We start from the raw sequence: 23,189 nt of genomic DNA, 5'->3' as shown, positions 1-23,189 counted from the left end.
CCACCGCCCTTACATCTCACACCCCTCGGCGAAAGTCGAGAAATGAATTGCATTGGGCTGTTTTGTAAATGTCATGATCTAGAAAAATAATTAAGGTCCAGCCGCAGAGGTCGCGCATTCCTTAGACCGGTTGTTAAATCTTTGAAAATCTACCAGCTTTCACGCAGGCGGGTTGAATCTTGAGGTTGAAATGAGGTCTTACATGGTCAAAAGTTTGATCAAACTTTCAATCTTTATTACTGTAATAAAAAATACGGCCCCTTTCACAAACGTTGTCACATGCTATTAAAATATTGTATTCTGGGGTTGTTCCTGTAGAGAAAACTGCAGCTGCCACCCACACACAGCATGGAGGTGGGCGAGAGAAGCCCGTCAGCGCTACCCCATGTACCAGACACGTGAGTTGCTCTCACTGTTTGTCTTAAATGAGTCAACACCTCGTATAGCTAATCCACTGAATTTGCCTTTTACAAACAGACATGGATTATTTCAGAAAAGCAGCGTGGGTAAGACTACACAAGTTTCACCGCTGTTTAACAGACCCTCAGTTCTTACAAAGACTTTTATTCTCAGATGACATTTAGCAAACTATCCCCTTCTTCCCAGCAAAACATCTCAGTTTATTCACATCCTGCTCCATTCTCCATAGTCCTTCAATGGCAAAACCAATTTTAGATAAATATACAGACCCTAACAGTTATTAATCAAACATTACCAGGTGTTACCATTTTATTCTCTGTAGTGACATTTGTTTGGTAAGGACTTTCAATGAATGATGCTAAATCGAAACTAAATTCTTTTCCTACAAATGGAAGGTGAGAGGCTCAGGCAGTCGCTGCTGTCTAATGATCTGCTCTGGCTGTCCAAGTCGCCAACAGTACTTGTCAGTACTTGCCATGATCCATGAACTTCCAGCACATACAAATGTATCTTGGTCTTCTCCAGGCGAAAACCATTATGTATAGCATCAACCATGATCTAGCTGTGGCAACGCTGGTGCCCTTTTTCAAAAGAAGTTATGTATTTTTCTGCTGTAGATGTGGCTGCACCACACCCCCAATATGGAACATCCATGTCCACTTGGGAACAAAAGAAGCTCTTGGAAAGTGTTAATGTGTTCAGTTCTTCTCATATTTCAATCATATTTGTTGTTGCTTGAAGTTTAAGAGTGTTCCTGCAAAATAAAGCAATATTTTTTGGTAGTTTAATCAATAAAAGGATTGGTTATGTCCTGCCTTGTGATCCATTCATTTGTAAGGTGTAATTTCTATCTAGTAAAGTTGTGAGAAGGGAGAATCATTTATAGAGGGGGAGAGCAAAGTACAGTCATGTAAAAATTAGATGGTAATTTTTACATTGGAAAACTGGGACTTTTTTATCCCAGGATAAAATTCAGGAAATCGAATTTTTGTCCTTGTGTTTGTTGTATTTCTAGATGGCTCTCTACCTGTGCACAAGGTGGTATCATTTTTATACATTCTGTGCTTTGCTGATTTATTTTTACCTTGCTTTTTCTCCAGTAGGTGGCCACACTTGCTAATTGAAAATATCCACTCAGCCCCGATGGAGTGGGTTGTGTCAAAAGCATAAAAATAGGACTTGAACATGTAAAATGAGTACCTATTGCAGAAACAAGCAGAGCAGAAGTCCTCAGCTTTTTTTTTTTTTTTTGCCTCCCTGTGCTGCTTTTTTTTTTTTTTTTTTTTTTTTTCAGAAATGTGGATCCCCTAGAAATCAATTTGAAACCTACTGACAACATACATTCTTTTCTATAATTCTTTTCATTCTGGAATCAGTGTCATATCCATTCTTTTTCATACTGAAAGTTATTTTGGCCACAGAAATAATATTTTTGAAGTGGGAAGGGCCTGTAATTTTAAAGATAAGATAATGAATTAACAAAAACCAATTTAACTCAATTTTAGAGGAAAAAAAAAGATTAAAACTTTCTTTACTACAGCATGAATTTGTCATCTCCTATGTCAAAAGCAGGGTCTCTAGAGAAAGCTGTTTGGAAAAAGTTGAACAGAATTTTCCATTCTACAGCAGCACTTTTTTTCCTCAACAGTACTTTACATTTCTCTAGTTTCTGACATCCAATTCCCACAAGCTAATACCTTTTTCTCTCTTGTATAGGCTAAAACAGAGGAATGGAAACTGTCTAAAATCCTGCATTTTACTTTCTTTATGAAGCGCTAACAGCCCATGTTCTGCAACATAGCTCTCACTCTGACTGTGGTGCTGGCATAGACCAGAGTCAAAGCACTAAGTTTGTAGATTCCTTAAGGTCTCTGAAGGCCAGAGAACTCCGTGCAAAACACTCCAAATGTTGTGAAATGTCTGAATGACGTCAGGCATGGCGTTGCACTTTGCTGTTACTGCCTGGTTGCTTTCATGGTTTTTTATTCAATTCATGTACAGATAGGAAATTACGGTTTACTGTGTGCTGCACACTTCCTGTATGTTTTGCTACAATCAAACCAATGTACATACAGAGAAAATGTACACAAGTAGAGATAGAAAACAGAAAAGAAAAAGAATGTTATAGCAAATAATAATAATAATAATAATAATAATAATAATAATAATAATAATAATAAACAATGAGAAGTTCAAACACAATAAAGAGATTCTGCACATCCTCTAAAGTAAACTTGCACTTATTACACTACAATCTAGCATTAGATTTAAACACAAGAAGGCTGAGCTGAACATAAAACTCTGCAGAGAAATGCTAAAATAAATGGAAAGCCGCCTGGTGAAACCATGACCCACTAACATAAATTTGTTAATATCACCCAGCACAGTTTCACTTTTGGTATATGATATATGAACCACAATAAAATAAAATATGAAAAGCACTGGTAGGGGCTAACTGTGTGATTTCGGAGCTTTCCTTCAACATCTTTTTGTGCAGACTACAACAGAAGAAACTTGTCTTCACCACTAGAACTCAAAGAGACCTGTCAAGCCTGAAATACAGTAGCTGGAACTGGGTCATTTGATTACTGCCACAGTCTCTCATGCCTCTATTTCACACATTCACAGTGAACCCCTGGTGTTTGCTGTCCCACTCTGTCAGTGTCAACCAGCTGTGAACAATTTGGGCGTCTCACAAAGCAAGAGAGATGTGCTACAGCTCTGCCTTGCAGAGTCAAGTCAGCCAGCAGGAACCTAAACATGTAAAACAGGCTTCCTAACAGCAACTATATCATGTGAATAGAATTCCTCCATCAAAAAATTCCATTTAGCCTAGAATTTCAGATACATCTGATAAGCTGAAAGATTATTTCAATTTTATGAAGTATTTATTTATAATTAGAAGCATAGATAATGATCCTTACATATGGAATAGTATGGTCCTTTATTTGGTAAGATTAAGTGAAACACGAAATGTCATGTATGACGTGTTTAATCTCTAAATTGAATTTGGTTCAAGTAATTCTAAAGATTCAGTGTAACATTTTTCCACAAAAACTGTTTATGTATGTACTGTGTCTGGCTGAGATGGAGTTAATTTTCTTCATAGCAGCCTGAATGGTCCTGTGTTGTGGATTTGTGACTAAACTACTGTTGATAACACTTCAGCTACTGCAATACTTCAGCTACTGCTGAACAGTGCTTGCATGGGGTGAGGACTTTCTCTTTTTCCCCACTTTGTCATCAGGCCCACCCAGGAAGAAATGCTGCTGATGGTACAGAAACGTGGGAGTGGAATACAGCCCGGACACCCGACCCAAACTGATCAAAGGGATATTCCACCTCACACAGCATTATGCTCAGCTGTTGGAGTCCAGGGCATGGGGGAAACCCCTCAAACTGCCCGGGGGGGGTCCAGGACCCCTGCCAGGGCCCCAGGAAAGCATTGCCTTTGACCTTAGCCCATGGGAAAAATTGCCAACACTTACGGATGAAAAGAGAACAACAAAATTTTAAATTAGATAGTCGTTTAATTTGTCACAGGGTGAACATTGGTAGTTTTGGGGGTTTGGAATGGAAGTAGATAGAGGCAAAATGGAGAATTTTGGGCAGTGTCTTAAGTTCTTCTTCTTCTTCCTACTCCATCTTCTGCTGTGACGGTGGCACAAAGATATTGGTAGAATGTAGGCAATGTAGAAAATTGCATGTCTAGAATTGGTAGTAATAATTGGCACAAAATTGTAAATATAGTACGTTTCGAGAGTTAATTGGATTAGAAACCTTTAAGAGACCTTGGAGGCCAGGTCTCATGCTCTTGGCAGTGGTGTCTTTCAGTGCGCTAAGCCTGGTGTTAGGTGGTTCGCTGACCTTCAGATAAAAAACTTAATAAACACTTTTCAAGACCAAGCTGCGAGATCCACTCTTCTTTCAAACTCTGGCATGGGACTTTGACAAGGAAAAAAACTCATATTAGGGGGATCTTGGACTCAAAATACAAGACTCAGCAATAAAAAATGCAGGTAGACAAAGGATATGTATTCCAAGTTGGCTGCTGCTTGGAGACTGGCTGGACACTGGTCTGTTTACGGGAGGTAGCCAGCCATTTCCTTTGTATTGCCTTTTCACTTCCACTTTCCTTCGTCTATTACACTGTCTTTGTCTTAACCCACAAGTTTTCCTGCTTTTGTTCTTCCCATTATTTTCTCTGTCCTACTGCAGGGAGGTGAGTGAGTGAGTGAGCGAGCAGCTGCCAGGTTGACTGGATGCTATCTGGTGGCTGGTTGACTGGTGCTCCAATGCATGCCTCTCAGGTGTGTAGTAAAACACATTTGTCAGGAATCTGCTGTTTGCTCAGCAAATCCTGCAATCCAGCTGAACGTATTGAGACGAGTCAGAGGGATTTGGCAAATAAACAGTGTATTAGGACAGGATTACATGATTTAAAGGACGACTCTTACAAACATTTAGCAAACTCACAGCTCAAAAAAGTTTATATACTTTCAAACATGTTTCTCTGGAGCAAGTTTGGCATTTCACATCACTGGTGAATGCAAATACTATTTTACTTTTTTTGAAGTTACATATTGGCCTGTCACAAAGTAAGTGATTAACTTCAACTTAATAAAGCAGAAAGGGGAAATTGTTACTCTGAAACCAAACTGGTTCCAATGGAAAAGTATATGTAAAAGGAGAACTGATGAAGATTAAAAGAAAAAGAACAATCTGTTTTCACTCCATTCACTTCAGTACGTTCAGTATTGATACGTCGTACTAGGGAAGGGGAAAATAGCATAACACTGGCCACAGGCTTTACATAACTTGATTTTTGCTTCATTTAAATGTATGTGGTTGAACTAAAATGTATTTTGAGAATACAACAACATCAACTTCTTTCCTGTGATGGAGTATCTGAACAATCTTCGTTAAATTGTACCAATTACTAAATACCGTCATAGATAAACTCACTAAATGTCTTACCAGTTTGTTTGTTTTATTATTTCTTTCAAGTGCCAACTCTTAGACCTTGTTGAAGCTGCTGTACTGAAGAAACACTTATCATGATTGTTTTGTTTCCGCTACAAGCTTCCACTTACAGCCAGTGGCCAACTGGCCTTTATCCTGCCCTCTCACAAGGTCATGCTTCATGGCGTGAAGCAATCAAGACTTGTTCTGGGTTAGCAACCCCTTTTCTCCAGTTTTTAGCACTCTGACGATAATGAGCCAACCTGCAAGGCTTTGTCAGTGGCTGTTCAGTGTTTAAAAAAGGCAAATTCCCGATGGCAGTTCAGGCTTTCCTATGCAGTTCCTCCTTTCGACTCATTTGACTAATAGCTTTGGAAACCGGTTCTTTTAAAGGATTAAACCAGGACTTCTGTGCGATACCCAGCTCCCATCCCTGGCACCTCGGTGGCCTCCTCAGGCTGCAATGCAGTCCCTAGGGGATTGGCAGAGAATCACGGAACAGTTTGGGGTGGGAGGGACCTTAAAGATCATCCAGTCCCAACTCCCCTGCCTTGAGCAGGGACGCCTCCTAGTACAGCAGGTTGCTCAGAGCCCCACCCGGCTTTGCCTTGAACACTGCCGGGGATGGGGCATCCTGAACTTCTCTGAGCAACCCATTCCAGTGCCTCACCACCCCCACCGTAAACGGAAGATGAAAGAGCGGGTCGCTCCCAGGGGCTCTTGCCCCGGGCGCTGGGGAGAAGCGGGAGATAGGGAACACCCTTCGGCCGAGTCTGGGCGGGAGGGAGGGAGCGGGAACAAAAGGAGGAGGGGAGAAGGTGGGAAAGAAAGGGAGCCACGTGACTGGCGCGGGCGAACCGGAAGGGCACGGCGCGTGCGGGCCTGACGTGGCGGCGGCGGAAGTGCGTGTTGTGTGTGTGTGAGTGTGTTTTGGTCGGGGCAGAGGCGGCGGCGGAAGTCGGCGGCGGGGCTGGGTGAGGCACGGCTGCGCCCCCGCCCCTCGCCCCCACCGAGGAGCCGCCCTCCCCTCCTACCCCTCCTCCGCCCACCCTGCCCCGGCGCGCCCGCCAGCCCCGACCGACGCGCCGACGAACGGACATCGCTGCGCCGCCGCCCCGGCTCCCCCGCCCCGGCCAGGTGAGGAGGCGGTGGCGGCGCGGGGGGGCCGCGGCGGCGGCGAGACGCGCCTTGTCCGGGCTCCCGCTGGCGGCCGCTTCCGCGGCGCTGCGGGAGCGTCGCGCCGCGGTACGGGCGACCGAGACGGGCAGCCCGGCGTGCGGGGAGGGGAGGCTCCTCTTTCCCTTCCCGGCTCAAAATGGCGTCCCCGGTTTTCCCACTTCCCCTTATTCCTGTGCCTGGAAGGGAGCCGCGGGGGAGGGGGGGGGGGGATGGCGGCGGGGGCTGGAGGGGCTGGGCCCGGGAGAGCGGGGATCCTCCCCTGCGTGCGGGTGCTCCTGCGGAGAGGTATCGCTGTCTGGGGCCGGCCGGGAGGGCTGTGCCCCTCGAGTTGCTTGTGAGATATGGAAGGGGAGGTTGGGTGACGGGTCCCTCGCTTTCCCTTTCGCTTGCGTCTGGAAGAAGGACGGTGAACTAGGTGGGAAGTAAAATGCTCCCGACGACGCGTCGCCATCGGGGGATCGCGACAGGCCTAGTTATGCTGGACGTCTTCTGCATCACACTGAATTGGAGCTAGACACAAAGCTAGGGTAGGGCGGAGGAACAAACCTAGGCTTTTTATGTGTTAGAGGAGAGCTGAATTGCATAAGAACTATCAAAATGTTCCACACAGGGCTGTGAAAGGCTGTATTCTCGGCATTTTTAATGATTTTTTTTCATATCTTATACCTCTTTCAGAGCTCGGGGATGGAAATAAGAGATTAAGCAGCTGAAATTAATCAGTTTCTTTCATGTAACGTTCAGGCAAAGTAAAAATCGTGGCTTTTTTTTTTTTTTCTTCCAGTTTTATAGTGACTCTTCAGAGGTACAGTCAGGCTTACCTACAAATTGTATATAGGTATTGTTCTTCATTAATGAGAAATGTCGGGATAAGGTAGATGTTGGCTGAAGTGAGGTGGCTGGAGACAATGGTATTATAGTCATTGCTTACATTTCCTGTATGATAAACCAGTTTATCTGAAAGCAATTAGTACCATTCATCATTCGGATGAGCTTATGAGATGGCTATTGCCTTTAATTGTAGGACTATGATTTTTTTTGCAGCAACTGTGTTGAGTCACTTGTTTAGCTTACAGTCTCATGTTTCAATACAAACTGGCTTACGTGTGACAAGCGTTTTGCTAGCTGTCCCTGTCACTGTCTTGAACACTGCAGTAAGATGTCACACTAATTCTGCTGAACCTGGAAGGAATAACAGAAAATTCGGTTAGTAGGAGTGGCTAATATGTAAGGCTTTTTACTTACTGCTTTTTAAAACCTTCAAGAAAGTCCAGTATAAAGGAATTTAAAGTAGATAGATAATAGTTGCAGGCTCAGCATTGCATACTTTGTGTCTGCTAATGCAATGTACAAAAGTTTATTAGTAAGAAACAGCGTTGTTTGCTGTGAGATATAAAAGGGGTGGAATGTTCCAGTTTTAAATTTATCGTGAATTTTTTCGTGTGGCCTTTGTATTTGATAATACACTTAATCACATCAATTGTAGGAACAGTGCTCGCTGTCTTAATCTCTTCAGTAGGCTGGCTTTTGTCACCAGTGTTACTTTGATACTTCTGTGTGAGCTGTCTTGTAGTTGAAAATAGGCCAGTGCTTATTGCTTACATGACTGAATTATACCATTAAATTGAGAGTTTGTTGGTGTTGGCTGTGGCTACAGGTATTTTGTACACACTCAAGTATAATAAGATTTGTGTTTGATCTGTTAAAGTACTTAGGACTCTTTCATAAATAAAACTCAAACTGTTCAACAGCATAGAAATTTCTCTTCTGGAGTGAGGAGAATACCCAGCCTCCACTAAATTAGTTGGTGGGATCAGCAGGAATACTTGGCTAATAATATGCTCCAGGCTTTGTGTTCTGGTTTTTCAGCATGGACCTGCTCTGTCATGGGGGGGGGGGGGGGGGGGGGGATATTCAGGAGAAGAGTGAAAGTTCCTGCTTAGCAGAGTGACCTATTTATTTGTACTGCCCAAGACTGCAAAATAGAGTTTTTATGTTAAAACTCTGTAAAATTAAGAAAATCTCCGTGTGAAGCCATCCATGTGAAGCCATCCATCTCAAAAATTTTTATAGTATTTTCTTTAGTAGATTTTTGCATTAGTAGATCACTTCCATAACTCCTATATGTATCAGTTTAAGAGCTTGCTTCAAGTCAAGCAGTTGTGTACTTGCTTTTGTGTAGGTGAATGAAAATGTCTTAACCCAGGTCAGGTTTTCTTTCTTTACATATTCCAAACATATTGATTACAATGTATACAAAATTGGAAGGGGAGGAGAAGGGGAGCCATAATAGTGGATTTTTTTTCCTGGAAATTTTCACCAGAGCTGAGTTTGCAAGGTATGTGTAGGGTACTGAGTGTGCTATTCCTCCCAGGTTCTCCAGGTTTGTATTTTACTGGTGAATTAAGAAATAGTAGGATGAATGTGACCTGAGACTTGGAGTGTGCATGGGGGACTGTAGCACTGAAATCTCCTTCTGAATCTTTGTGAGGCACTGTGTGCTCAGCTCACAGATGTGAAAAGAACAGGCCAAAACCATTTGTAGTGGCTGTGTCAAACTGCTTCTCTTCAGATTAAGCAAGTACTTCTCTTGCTTATTGTGTAAGTATGCTGCCGTGTTGTGAACTTTACTTGCAGAGTTTTGGCATCATCTGAAACTTCAAAAGATGATGATTTCCATATACTCTTATAGAAGGTGTTAGTGACTTTTTTAATATGTCACAATCATCTGGATGTGCTCTATCAGGTTTTCAGTCTTGCATTTCCTTTTATCCTGAGCTGTTGAAAAGTAGGTGGTATGACTAGTAGGCTTCATCATTAATTTATTAGATGTATTGATGTGACTGTTGAATGAATGAGGTTTGCAGTATGTTTCTTAGATGGCCTTCCTCTCAGGTACTGTGGTCTGCTGTCAGCTTGAGGGCTGGTTATTTTTGTACATGGTATCTGACTCTAGAATGGTTTCAGGGGAGGGATGCTGTAAGAATGTAAACTTTGAAGTTCTCTGATAACTACAGCTTCTGTAGCTTGGACATCTATGAAAGTCGAACTAGATATTTTTCTTGACAACCTGTGTCAGCTTTGTGTTTTGAAGTAGTCTTGCGAGGGGTAGTAATTACTGTTCTGTCAGTGATAAAAATCTGAATTAACTACAAGCTGTAAATGCTCAGGTGAAACTGATAAATATTATTTATTAGTTAAAATTTTTTTCTCATACCTCCTTTTGCTCTCAGTGTTGGAAACATCAAGCGAAAAAGCAGTCATAAGGAGTAACCTGTGCAGTGGCTTGGTTTCCTCGCTGTGTGTCATCTAGAAGTCACTTGCTCCCAGGAGTACTAAGTCACACAGTCCCTGGATGTTGTCCTTATGTCTTTATGAATGCTGCAGAGTCTAGAAAAACATGGGATGTATTAAGATTAAAGGGTTTTAAATTATTTCATGGTTGTCCAAACACACTGGAAAGCTACAGAAAACAGATGAGGTTTTTTTTTTCATTTTAAAACAGAAATAACATAATTGTCTTCATTACTTTTTCAAAGAAAAAGATAAACAAATGGCTAATTGTATTCTGAGCCACCTATATTTTGGTTATGCCTTGCTGCATTCTCTATTATAGTATAATTAGGGAGAGATTAACTGTTGTCACTGATCCGTTTTTTATGCCAAACATTCCACAACTCTTGAAGCGTATTTCCGCAGCATGGAGGGGGAAGAGTCTTGCCCGAGAACCAACACACTAGTAGTGCAAAACTGTTGTTTTATGGGGTGAGGATGAAAGGTCTGGTGCTTTTAAAATAACGGGATCCATTCCTGTATTTTGAAATACTTCATCAAAATTAGTTTAATGAATAAGAATCTTAGTATAGAATTAACATGGTACTTAATAAGAATGGTCGTAGGATTTGCAGGGGCTTTTTTGCTTCATTCTTTCACTGTGGAACACTTTCACATGTTGCTGAGAATGTGTAGCTAAAATGTGATACTTGATAGATTATGGTGGACACCTGAAATTTAAAAAAAATATGTATTTTTGATTTAAGGATGATGTAATAGTGAAATGGAATGCAAACTCAGGACAGAATGCAAAATCATTAAATCCTACCTTGAAGAAGGTATATTATTTTGAGAGATACGAGAAAAGGAGGAACATGGGCAAATAAAAGTGTCTCTAAGATGCTGAAAATATTTTTAAGAACTGTATTCTGTTTAGAGTGAGAAATGGAATATCTGTTTTTCAGTTGTTATGTTATCCAGTAAATAATGCTATGATTTTTGTTCTCATTTAGTCCATGACTATTAGTTTGTAAGGGAGTCTCTTACTGAAGGGTAGGGTTCTGCTAGGCTGCTGAAGCACTTTCCAGGAAAGAAGGTTTTTCAGGGCGTGGGTTGAGGCAAAGGGAGAGTTAGGAAGGAGAAGGAAGGCTTAGCATCTGAACTAGGCCTGTAGCAAACTGGAATGCTCAAGTGCCTGATCTGTGTGCTGAGGGCTTTGAAATAGGAAGATGGCTAAAGGTACTGCTTGGTTTAAAATGTAGTTGCTTTATCACAAGGAATACAGGAAGTCATTTGAAACATGTTTGCTTACTTTTTTTGCAACATATGAATTGAAGCCATTTTTTTGCATTAGGAGCGTGTACTCTAACCTAACTCTAATCCTAGATGTTAGAAAAGCTGTATCCCTGCAAAGTGTGTTCAATTCCAATAAAAAAATCAGCTGGAGTAGGACTAAATTATGGGCTAGTTTTGAGAGGTCTTTTGTTTTGTATCTACTCTTAGATGTGTAAAAGCATAAATATTAGGGTCAGTAGTGATACCAGCAGAGTCTAAAGGCTTCCCTTTCCATATGAATTAGTTCTGTGGGTGGGGTTTTTTTAAGCAGCTGGAAAGAAGAGTAGGCAGGCTAAGCAATATGCTGTTCATACTTGTTCTTAACAAATCTCTCTGTTGTTAATATTGATCTAGGACTTGCATAAGTATTGGAAATAGAAATTTATCATCTTATGGTCGTTCTCTGGTAGCTTGTACAAAGTGGCCTGGAATTCTTACTGGTCAAGTGGTTTTCATATGGAAGGCTTCACTTTTGCTTCTCAGTACAGCTGTTAATTAGAGAGGTTATTAATTGGTTTGTATGTGAAGATCTGTACTTTTAATTAAGGAAATTGTTTTTGAGAGATGGGATAGAAGTGAATAGCACTACACTTGCAAAGAAGGTACGGTGGTGTTTGAGTTTTCCCAATTTGCTCAGTTTTTTAGCATCCTTGAGCAGTGCTGACTTTGGAATATTGGTTAGCAATAGCATAATTATGAAAAGTCATTGATTCTTATCATTTTACTGACAATTTGAAAGTCTGAATCTGTTGTGCTATACATCAGTCTTGATTTGTTAAGAAATAACAGGAGACTGAGGTCTTGCAAGAAGAAGCGTAATTGGATTTTAATGTGCTAATTTGAAGCTTTAATGGGAAGACTAGGTGTTGAAGAAGATAACTGGTTCATGTATCATAAATTCTGGCTATTGTTGACACCTTAGTGATAATGGTACTTGTAGTCTGAACTGTTGACTTTGGTAAATACTAGGTCAAGCTATATATATTGCATTAGTGAATGAGATTTTTCTTAATTGGTTTGTAAATCTAATGTGCCCACTGTCTTTTCACAAAATAGGTTGTTACTGGCAGAAGAACCAGGATTCAGATCTCGGTGGAACTTGCTTTCAAAGGCTGTTGAAACAAAGGACTGCTTTTTAATTTGGACATGGCTAATCGAGGAGCAACAAGGCCCAACGGGCCAAATGCTGGAAATAAAATTTGCCAATTCAAACTAGTACTTTTAGGAGAGTCTGCAGTTGGCAAATCAAGTTTGGTGCTTCGTTTTGTAAAAGGACAGTTTCATGAATTTCAAGAAAGTACAATTGGAGGTGAGAAAATTACCCTTTTAATTTCTCATGTTATGTTTTTATTTTATCCTTGCCCCTGAAAACCTTTAATGTAATGGCACTTCTAGAGTGGATCACTGACAGCAAGAATCAAATCTGAGCCCTGTGTCAGTAATTGAGAACTAGAATTTTCTGAGTTAAATGTAAACATCCTTTTCAACTAGAGGTAGTAGATGTGTTCTTGAACTGCACAGTTTTGAAACCTGGGCTTAATGTTGTTACATTTTATTTGTAAGTGGGTGTGTGGCTCTTTTAATTGTGATGTATGCTTAATGCATGTAGTAACTGCTTAGTAAGAATTACGAGCTTAGTTTCTACGAAAAAAAAAATGAGCATTGCATCTTCCAAGAAGCTTGTGTTTGTCACTTATGCATGCTGACTTTGATTTTGGAGAACTTGCTACATTTCTGGATGTATTTCTGTGTTGGTAATCACAAAATTTATTGTGCTGTTTTTCCATTTTATGACTTCAAATGAAACAGGTGCTGGCTGCCAAAACTTAAAAAAAAAAAAAAAAGTCTGTTTAACTTCAAAAAGATTTTATTACACTCTTCCCTTTGGCAGACTTCTTAAGTTATACTGTATTTTGGAGTTGTTGGTGCTCTGAGCTGTATTCCTAAACATATCCTAAAACTACCTAACAGCACACAGACTTTACAAAGTATGGATTTTATGAATTGATCAATATTCTCCAGTAGTTGCTGTTGCAGCTTGCATGAGTCAGCCTGTTTCCTCGTAATATTTATGTGAAAGCCTTTCAGTGGTCTGTATGTGTCTTCACACACCAACAGTTGTTGAAATGTAAAAACACTGCAAAGCTTACAAAAATAAATACAACCTGAATGTCATTGCATTCTTCTTTTGCCCTGTTTATAGCTGTTACATGTATTTATTTTTTGTCTGCAGCATGAATAGACAACCACATATTTTCTACTTTAGCAACCTTACTAATGCACACTTTTGGCTTTGTGCATTTTATGGCTTGAGAATAGGTTTGAGTATGAGAGTTTCTGTATGCTTTGATAAACAGCTGCGTGGTAATACGGAGAGCATTCTCAAAGATGTGTAGTGAATTAACTTTCCAATATCAATAAGGTTTTTTGTTTAAAAGAACTGCTAAAATTAAGTGAAATTCATTGTTCCATTTCAGTGATCTCAAATACATTTAACCTCTATTTAGTTTTTTCTTGTTTTAGTGTTTGGGATAACCCAAACCCTGTTACACTGTTCAGAGTCTAAACAAAGGTTATACAGGAGCCTAAGTTCAGTTTCAGATATATGAGGTTTCGTGTAATCTGTATTAACTTGTGCCTCTTCTATATCAAATAGAAACAAGGAAATGGCTATATAATGCAGCTGAGTGCTATTACATGCATCAATGTTAGGACTCAGAAAAGTTTGCTATAGAGAAAGCTGTCTAACTCTGTGGCTTGGAGTTGCCTAAGGCATAATTTTCTTTGTATACAGAAGGGCCTTTTAACAAAGAGGGGCTTATGTGCATTGTGAATCTGGATAAAAACATCTGAAAGGGAGTGCAGTTGAAGGCAGACATGTTGGATGGTGGTGGTGGTGTGGTTTTGCCACTTCAGACTAGTGTAGCAAGGCCTGTTGGTTGCTTAAAACAAAAGTATGGCTGTTAAAGATAATAGACTTTCAGATAACTAACAGATGATTAATTGTCAATTACTATGGCCTTGGCAAGGTTGAAGAAAGTTATCTTTTTTGCAGAAATTAACTGGCATTTTTAAGTGGTTGAAATGTTACTTTTGACATAAACAAGAGGATTGCATAGAATAAGCTACTTATTGATTTCTCTTTCCAAGTACATACCTTCATTTATGCAGTGAAGGTACATTTTTCTGTTAAGAGAATAATTTCTGTGAGAACTTCAAAATCAGCTTGCTTAACATCTTGTCTCTGCCTTGGAGAAATATAATATTGAGCTGGTTCTGGAGAGGAAGCTCTTAGTTTAGTGCAAGATGTATGGTATTTTTCCACTCTGTTTTGGTTCTGGGCTGCTTAGGGAGCTGCCAAGTGGAGCCTGTTCTACCAGTGTTTGGATATGTAGTGTTTAGAGAGATTTATGTTGATTTAACATTGGAACATCAAAGCTTTTACCTTCCTCGGCCTGCCTGCTCATCTGTGATGGATGCTAATACCCCTGAAGCAGGAGCACCTGACCACTTAAGGAGTCAGCTTCTGGTCACGGTTTAACCCCAGCCAGCAGCTAAGTACCATACAGCTGCTGTTCACAGCCGAGACAGGGACACTTCTGTATGCTAGTTACAATGTCCTTTACAAAGCAAGATTGGCTTCATTTTGGTTTCTGTAATGAGTTGAAGGTTGCAGCAGTTTTGGAATGATTCATAGGCTATGATGTCTCAGTATATAGGACAGGATGAGATTCCAGGTATACAAGTGTTATGGGTCAGTGTCTCTTCAGACATTTGATTTAAATTTGCCACAATCCATCAGTGTGCCTTGTGATCAGAGATCTCCCTTCAGCTAAGCAGTGGGCTCTCCTTCATTTTTAGTACTGGTTTCTATGCTCTGTGGGCACTGACCTCCATTGTACATGTAAGGTGATTGTACCTTAATGTGAATGGAAAAGTTTTAGGAGTAACTGTTTGGAGGCTTGGAATGAGTTACTTGGTATTTTCTGTAACTGGAAGACCATTATTTGTGGTCGTGCATTCAGCTGTAGAAGCAATGGCTGCAAGTTTCCCTGAAACTGCAGGCAGTTGAAATTATGCTGAAATAAATTCCCGAGATCACTTGCAAAGTCAAAAATATAGCTGCTTTGAGAACAAGAACTTTAAAAAAGTGCTTCTTTCTTCCAGACCTATTAGCTAAGGTGAAGTTGTTAGGAGTTGAAAATCAAAGTTTTAAGATGCTGTTCGAGTAACATAAATGTGTAGAACTGAAAATATCTGAGCTGTTGGATTATAGCATGATGTGATGCTGTTACTAGTACTCTTAATACATCCTGCTTCAACAGACTGTATCTGGGATGTTTAGGAGAAGGCTTATGGTTACTCAGATTCACTATTGTGAAAAAGGGAATTCTTTCCAGGTTTTGCTTTCTTATGTCTAACTTGAGGAAAGTCCAGTTGTTTAAATAACTCCTTTGTGTTGATCAGACTTACAGACTGTCAGCTAATGCTTGCATCAAACCTGTTATATTTTAATAGTAGGCTTGAATTGTTTTTTATCTCTGTGAACATAACCATATATGAATATAGAGACCCAAGCAAACTTCTGGTTTCAGCACCTCTGTCTTTTTTGTAGCTGCTTTTCTAACCCAGACTGTATGTCTGGATGATACAACGGTAAAATTTGAAATTTGGGATACAGCTGGGCAAGAGCGGTACCACAGTTTAGCCCCCATGTACTACAGAGGAGCACAAGCAGCTATAGTGGTATACGACATTACAAACGAGGTGAGTACTGCCTCAGAGATGCACAAGGGGGATTTGGAAGTTACCAGTCTTGCACTGATCTTTGCTTTTTTTTTTTTTCCTCACTGACTTGTGTAAATCAATTCATCGTTTTGTAGAATCATAGAATGGTTTGGATAGGAAGAAGCCTTGAAAGGTTATCTCATTCAGCATTCCTGCCATGAGCAGGGATGTCTTGTGCTGGACCAGATTGGACTGTGTAGTGTCAAGTTGTGTCTTTAAACTTTTCTGGCTAAAAAACTTTCTAGGGTTGAGGTCTGGTTTTTTGTTTGGTGTTGTGGGTTGGGGGTTTTTTGGTGTTCTTTTTTGTTTTGTTTTGGGGTTTTTTTTGGTTGTTTTTTTTTTTGTTTTGTTTTTTTTTTTTTTGTTTTTTTTTTTTTTTTTTTTTTTTTTTTTTTGGTTTTTTTTTTTTACTATTATAAGGAGAGAAATAAAGAGAAAAAATCCTCTTGTAGAAGTGTTTCTAACCCACCCTTAAATCAATTCACGGAGTTTGGGCTGTTACTCTTATCATATTGATTGCTGGTGGCACTTTTATTTCTGATAGTGAAGACATTATTTTAATATTTTATTTTTATAATTTTTGATATAAGGTTTGGAAAGGTAGCACAAGCTATTGAGACCAAAACCTAAGGGTATTAGATTTCTTTTTCTTTCAACATAGATCAGATAAACTTCACTTGTTCCTTGTGAAATGAGACTTAAACCCCAAAACTCTCAAAAAACCCCAGAAATTGTGTACCATAATGAACAGTGCTCAGTAATTAAAAAGTCATTTTGAAGCCTTTTCAGTATAGCTGTTCATACACTTGAATCTTCCAGAGAAACTGAAATTCCTGTTTTCTCTCTTAACCACTGCTTTCCTTACTCTGTCTACACAAAGATCTTCATACCTACTTACTTGAGCCTTATCCCAGCTAAGCACAGTTGAGAACTAAGGTAGGAATGCTTCATTTTAAAAGCTCAGTCGGCAATTTGGAGTGTGCCTTTGGACTAAGGTAGCAGCCTTGCAATGGCATTTTGTGCTTGAAGTGTAGATAACAGAGATGGGGATAATAGGTGAGTACAAAAGGATGATAAAACTCAGTTGCATCATTTTGCAATCATTAACAGGAGTCCTTTGCCAGAGCGAAAAATTGGGTCAAAGAACTTCAGCGACAAGCAAGTCCTAACATTGTAATAGCTTTAGCAGGAAACAAAGCTGATCTAGCTAACAAAAGAGCTGTGGATTTCCAGGTATGTACCTCATTTTTGTTTATAGAATTTGCATTTTGTTTGAATAGATAGTAAATAAACCTAGGGGGAGCTTATATGCATAGCCTAGCTAGTTATTATGGAGGTCATGCTGTTAAGTATAAATGTCAACTGAGACTAATTAGATTATACATGCTACCGAAAAACCTATTTCTGTACAAATAATATGGAGGAATAGACTTTTTGGAATAATTAATTTGACTTTGAGGAATAATTAATTTATTTGCGTATCTTTAAGGCTAATTGAATATCCATTCTTTGATATGACCCTTTTCTGTCTTCTACCCAAAATTACCGGTAACTAGAGTTTCAGTGGATGAGATAGAACAGTTTGCACTGAATTACTGCTGTCTGGCTTGTCAGCCAGAGAATTTTGATTATGCTATGATACAAAGCTGATTGATGTGCCTAACTTGCTTAGGCTGTACTGTTGAAGCAGTGTTCAAATTTTAATTGAGCTTTTCATGGTATTCCTTTTGGTTTAGTGATTACATCTGTGCTCTCACTGGTGTAGTTTATCTTCTAGAACATTTAATCAAGTCATTGGAAAATACCCTTTAAACTGAATTAAACTAACTACGGGTAGTTTGGGTCCATTCATGATTGACTGAATTTGAATTAAGATAGTATTTATTAGTAATTTATGGTTTTTAATCTGTTTGGGGTCACTATATGAGATAAATGTGCATATAGTAATGAATCCTTCTGTAACTATGGAGAGTTGAATTATAAGGTTAGCAGTGGTTTAGGTGTTTTTTTCTGCCAGTTTTCTAATTTCATGCATTTGTGACAGTTGACAGGAAGCTTTGGTGTTTTATGAAAAATTGTGGTATCTAACAAAAATTTCATACATGACTGCAGTCAATAATGTAATCACATTTAAGTATAGTAGACCTACGTGTACTATTTTTTGAACAATTACAGTCTCAAAGTTTTTTAAATGTTAGGGTGTTTGCTACTGTGGATTTATGGGCTTGTGGGCTTGACAAGCCTTTCTCATTGCAAATCACATATTAGATTTCTAGGTATTTGTTAATGTGTTGTTTCAGATATGATTACATGGATCTTAGCAGGTGTCACTTAATTATGGAGCGCTGTGGATTATTCTTATCATCATAGGTGTTCTGTAGTTCAGCTTTTTCACAAATTTCTTTTTGAATGCAAAGGCAGTTACATAATCATGAACTGGAGATTCTCAGCTGAATTGACAAATAAGAAGTGGCAAAAATAGTAAGGTTCGTGTGAGCAGTGTGTCAGATTAAAATTCATACTGAAAACGGAGGTAACATGGCAAAATACTGAATGCTGCTTATTTGCTGTAATTGTGAATTTGTATCAGGGTAATAAATCTGTTCTGATCTATCTGCCTTAGTGGTCGAAAGATTCAAGATAGTTCACAGATTGCCTTTTTCCAGGGTAATAATATGGACTTGCTGACATTTGATGGCACTTTCTGAAGCTTATTTGTTCTTACTGTCAGAGCTAATGTTCTGCATTTGGGTTGTCTCTTTCATAAATATTTTCATTTATTATTTAGTTTTCCTGAGATTTATCCACCTGGATAGTTTAAGACTAGTAGCGATCTTTAAGATTCCCCTTCTAATTGTTTACCTGGTTGGTGGAATTGTAACTTCTCTATAGCTGGTGTATAACTTTGTCATATAAGTGTTTCCACAAACTACCTTTGTTTAAAAATGCTGTAGAGATTGTTCCTTTGTAACAATTAAAAGTACAGTGTGTAATGATTGTGTAAGTTTTCTTTTTATTTTTTTATGAAGTAATGTATTTTTATTTTAACTTTCAGGAAGCACAGGCTTATGCAGATGACAACAGCCTATTGTTCATGGAGACGTCTGCCAAAACATCGATGAACGTGAATGAAATATTCATGGCAATTGGTGAGTTTATGAACAAACTGAGAACTTTAAAGGGAATGGTTTTCATGAGATTCAGACCATGACAATCTTCCTAACCCTTGATCTCTGTTTTCATGTAAATTATTTCTGGTATTGAAGTGTCCTTAAGCCCTTTCATTTGTTTAATTTTGTTTAAGCAGCTATCTGAAATCCAAAAGCTGTGCCAAAGATGACAATGTGTGCTTAAATTCAGTGTCCAGGTTAAAAGTAACACATGACCCTTCATGTGAAAAGTAAATCCCATCATATGTTTTTAACTTAAGATAATCTTAGGGATTTCTGTAAAGATGCTAACATGTAATAGTAAGTATAAACCAAGAATTTTTGTGTGTTCCATTGATACCCAAAATTGTATTTAATTTTTTGTTAACTTGTGAAAGTGGAGGAAAAAGAATTCATTTTTAGGCCAGCCACTAATCTATTTAGTCGTAAACTTAATTATAGTAGATGCTTTGCTAGTGGGTAATGGTAATGTATAGCATCAAATAACTTCATTTGATCTGTCTTGTCTCTTGCACCTCTTTAACCCACATTTTGTGAAAAAAACATCATTGATGTTAAAATTAAATGTTTTAAAAGATGTTTTAATCTTCTGCTTTCCAAGTCAGAAGAGGAGGAGGTAATTTGTGGTGTCCTTCAAACTTCCAGCAGATGCAGATTAAATTATCAGCATAGCAACATTTTATAACAAGTACTTGCTTCATATTAACTATAAATACTTGAAAAAGGGATAGACACAAACACTTAACTGTATGACAGGAAAGTATATTTTTCTCATAAATGTTCAAGATATGCCTGCATTTAGTGGTACAGAAATGCTTAATTGTACTGCTCTGGTGAAATTTCAAAATTATTGTGTTTAACGGTGCAGTTTGCTTCCTGTTTAAAAAAAAAATCCCCAAAATCTGATCTTCTTTTTAGTTTGATATATCAACAATAATTCTTGCCTCCATATTTTAATGAAGCCTACAAAGTAAATTTGAGGGAAAAAATGCCCAATTAGTAACTGTGTGTTTTGTCTGCACCTCAGCTTTTGAGGTGAAATTCAGCTTTGTCAGTGCATCATAACAAGATCTGTGCAGCAATAGACTCTGAATGGCTTTTTTGACCAGGTTATAAGTATTGCATGCAATTTGGAATGGTCTGCAAAATATGGATGCAATTCTCAGACCATGTGTAAATATGATTTTCAAAAAAATGAAAATAAGAGAAAATGAAAAATGAGAATGTTGAAAGAATTGTTGGATGTAAGCTGCAGCTGCTTGTAAATTGACTGCTTCAGCACTCATTCAGAACTTCCAGTTAAAAAACCCAATGTTAATTCAGTTCTAGATAGAGTTCTAGAATCCAAAACATTGCTCTGAAGACATTTTTCTATTGGTGCATTGTCCCTTTTTACTGCCTCAGCAGCTTAGTACCACGTAGATTCTTGGGTTTTATGAGAGAGCTGTAGAACAGTCCAAGTTGGAGGGGACCTCAGAGAATCTCTGTGGCCCACCCTTTTGCCCTGCACCCTGAGGTTATCTGGCACCACAACATGTTGATGTCTGCTCTGCGTTTTTTTTTGGCTGGGTTTCATTCATTTTAGAAAAAGTTCTTAAAAAAAACTGACAGAAGTAATTACTTTGGAGTGAAACCATTCAGCCAAACTATAGAACAAGGGTGGTTGTTGGGCCCTGGTAAAATGTAGGTCCATATGGGTCCTTTTGTGTAGAACTTAGCAATTTCCTGATGGAGAGACATCTAGGAGAAGCTACTGCTCAGAAGGGTGACCCTTATTTTTCATGTTAAGACTGAGGAGGAACCTTGGAGCTATGAGGGCAACAAAGAAATTGTCAGTCAACTGACTTATAAAAACTGGGGAGAAGAGATAGCTTAAAAAAAAATAGGAATGGCTTGATCTGGTGCTGAGGGCCATTCTGTATGTTGTCTACAAACACTTATTCTGGCTGAATATCTGGGAACTTTTTGACCCATTTTTGTCTGTATTTTGTGCCTTTTCTGTATCTTTTTGCACTAACATCCTGATCTTAAAGCCTATTCTGTGTGGGTGGATTCCCACAAGAGCTGTCATTTACTGGCATAGCACACCTGTGCAGATACATTTTACTGCTCAAGCTACCAATGTATTTCACTCCTGGAAATCATGGATAAAGTAACTAATCATTAAGAAGTTGAGTGTCTTCCCTTCTTTCATTACCGATGCACTGAATCAAATCAAATTATACAATGAGTATACTGATATGCCTATAATGTGTTGTTCTGTTTCCTCAGGTGATTTAATCTTAGTAAAATCTCAGGTTTGACTCTTACTTCCTATTCACCTTACAGCAAAAAAATTGCCCAAGAATGAACCACAGAATGCAGGAGCCAGCTCTGCCAGAGGAAGAGGAGTAGACCTTACTGAACCCACACAACCACCCAAGAGTCAATGTTGTAGTAACTAAAAGATCAATTGCTTTAAACTGTTCTGAATATTCTTCTGCTTCCTAACTGTTAATAACCATGGAATTGGAGTGCTTAACCTGGTCCAGTACAGCTTCCAAACAGCGAAGAGACTTACGATAATAGTCAAGTTCATGATACAGAGTTTTCTTTTGACCTAAAATTTTAACATGCATGTATCCACCACTGGCTGTAATGTTTCAGCAGTAGAGGAGAGATGGAAGCGGAATAAACTTCCTTCAGTTGAAAGGTTTTAAAAATCAGTTGTTATTATTAGGGGTTTAGAAGAACTGCTTTCTGTGGACCTAATTGGCCAGTTCCTGTAGCCTCAATACTGATCACTGTTACAATAAATAGAATTGGGTCTTTTCATAATTCTCAGTTGTGCTTTAAAACCTCCTTAGAAACAGGGTCTAAAAATTACTTAAACTTATTTGCAGTATTGATGCAACCAGTTGTTTCTGCAGGTATCCACTGTTTAGTTATACATTCCATAGGTTAATAATTTTATTACAAATAATACTTGCATTAACAATTTTAAGAATCCTATGCTTGCCAGAAAGTGGAGTTTTAGTTGGTACACTGTATGTAAATTATATCAACCCAGTTAGTTATCTTAATGAATTAGTGATGAATCAAGTCTAACTTAATTTCTAATCTGTTCAGAGGGTACAGACCAGTAAATTCACTCTCCAACTTAGGATATGGGGTTTTTTGTCCTCTACAAACTGTAAGAGCTCTTCAAGTAAAACCACAACAAACTCGGTGTCTGTGACTTCTTTCTTGTTTCTGATCATTGCTGGCCATTACAGTTTGTTTTTCCCCTAAGGAAAAAAAAATAGTGCACTAACAATTATGTACATTCAACTTGATTTTAAATTTGGATATTAATGTACTGTAAATAGGTACTCTGCATTGTAGTCTACATTTGTTTAATACTTTCTGTAATATTTAAGAGTTGCTTAAAGGTATACAGAATGTACAGTTACTTAAAGCTAACTTTTTTCCTCTCTAATCAAAGGGGGTTCTGAGTTCTTCCTTTATGGCTAGAACAGTAATAAACGATGCTCCTGTATCTGTAACATAAGTACTGCTGTCTGTCAGTAATGAACTTCGCAACTTTGTTTTCCAAAGTACATTTTATTTTGATCAGTCCAGTATATTGCACTAATTCTTTTAGTTATTTTCATTATATGAAATCTACAAAGTGTGTCAGAAGAGATGAATTAGTCTATTTAAATGTTGAACTGATAGAAACTTACTTGTGCAGATTTTAAATTTGCAGTAATCTGGGTTTAGCAAGAAAAATGACAGTTCACCAGTGTTTAGTTTTATATTGAGGTGCTCAGGTTTGAATAAAGTGGTTTAAAAAAATTTGGATTACTGTTTCTTATTGAGAGTTTCAGAAGGTTTCATTGCATTTGTACAGTTCCAGAGAAGATGTCTTGATTCACTGTATGGGTCAGCATTTAAGATGCTCACAATAAATTCATGGCACAGCTAAATATAAGTTTGTCCTATATGTACTGTGGCACTCCAGTTATCCTATGATAAATCTTTAAATGTTGAAGTCATTTGGTATCTTATCACATCCGTTTAGAAGTACGATCAAAATAATAATAT

At 38.6% G+C, this 23,189-nt stretch overlaps 1 protein-coding gene across 2 annotated transcripts; it reads left to right on the top strand.

The window, feature by feature from the left end:
• Nucleotides 1–6,298: 6,298 nt before the first annotated feature.
• Nucleotides 6,299–22,526, top strand: RAB5A (RAB5A, member RAS oncogene family). Of its 2 annotated transcripts, none has more exons than XM_066194699.1 (6): nucleotides 6,299–6,519; nucleotides 12,223–12,475; nucleotides 15,782–15,933; nucleotides 17,065–17,187; nucleotides 19,010–19,103; nucleotides 21,453–22,526. In XM_066194699.1, exons 2-6 carry the CDS (start codon nucleotides 12,313–12,315, stop codon nucleotides 21,566–21,568), a joined length of 648 nt encoding a protein of 215 aa, XP_066050796.1. In that variant the 5' UTR covers nucleotides 6,299–6,519; nucleotides 12,223–12,312; the 3' UTR covers nucleotides 21,569–22,526. The 2 variants fall into 2 exon arrangements, with proteins under 2 accessions (XP_066050796.1, XP_066050803.1); XM_066194706.1 differs by lacking the exon at nucleotides 6,299–6,519 and adding an exon at nucleotides 7,068–7,088.
• Nucleotides 22,527–23,189: the final 663 nt, after the last annotated feature.

The sequence above is a fragment of the Chamaea fasciata genome, unplaced genomic scaffold, assembly GCF_029207755.1.
Source record: "Chamaea fasciata isolate MVZ Bird 193981 ecotype frontalis unplaced genomic scaffold, bChaFas1.0.hap1 SCAF_1, whole genome shotgun sequence".
NCBI lineage: Eukaryota > Metazoa > Chordata > Aves > Passeriformes > Sylviidae > Chamaea > Chamaea fasciata.
Note: the sequence above shows the minus strand (reverse complement) of the source record. Positions and strands in the feature narration are given on the sequence as shown.

Bases quoted from the DNA above. Each gene is read 5' to 3' on its own strand.
- RAB5A (XM_066194699.1), top strand. From the start codon at position 12,313: ATGGCTAATCGAGGAGCAACAAGGCCCAACGGGCCAAATGCTGGAAAT. The intron at 15,934-17,064 runs GTGAGTACTGCC...AATCATTAACAG, and splicing joins TATACGACATTACAAACGAG to GAGTCCTTTGCCAGAGCGAA. The intron at 17,188-19,009 runs GTATGTACCTCA...TTTAACTTTCAG, and splicing joins AAAGAGCTGTGGATTTCCAG to GAAGCACAGGCTTATGCAGA.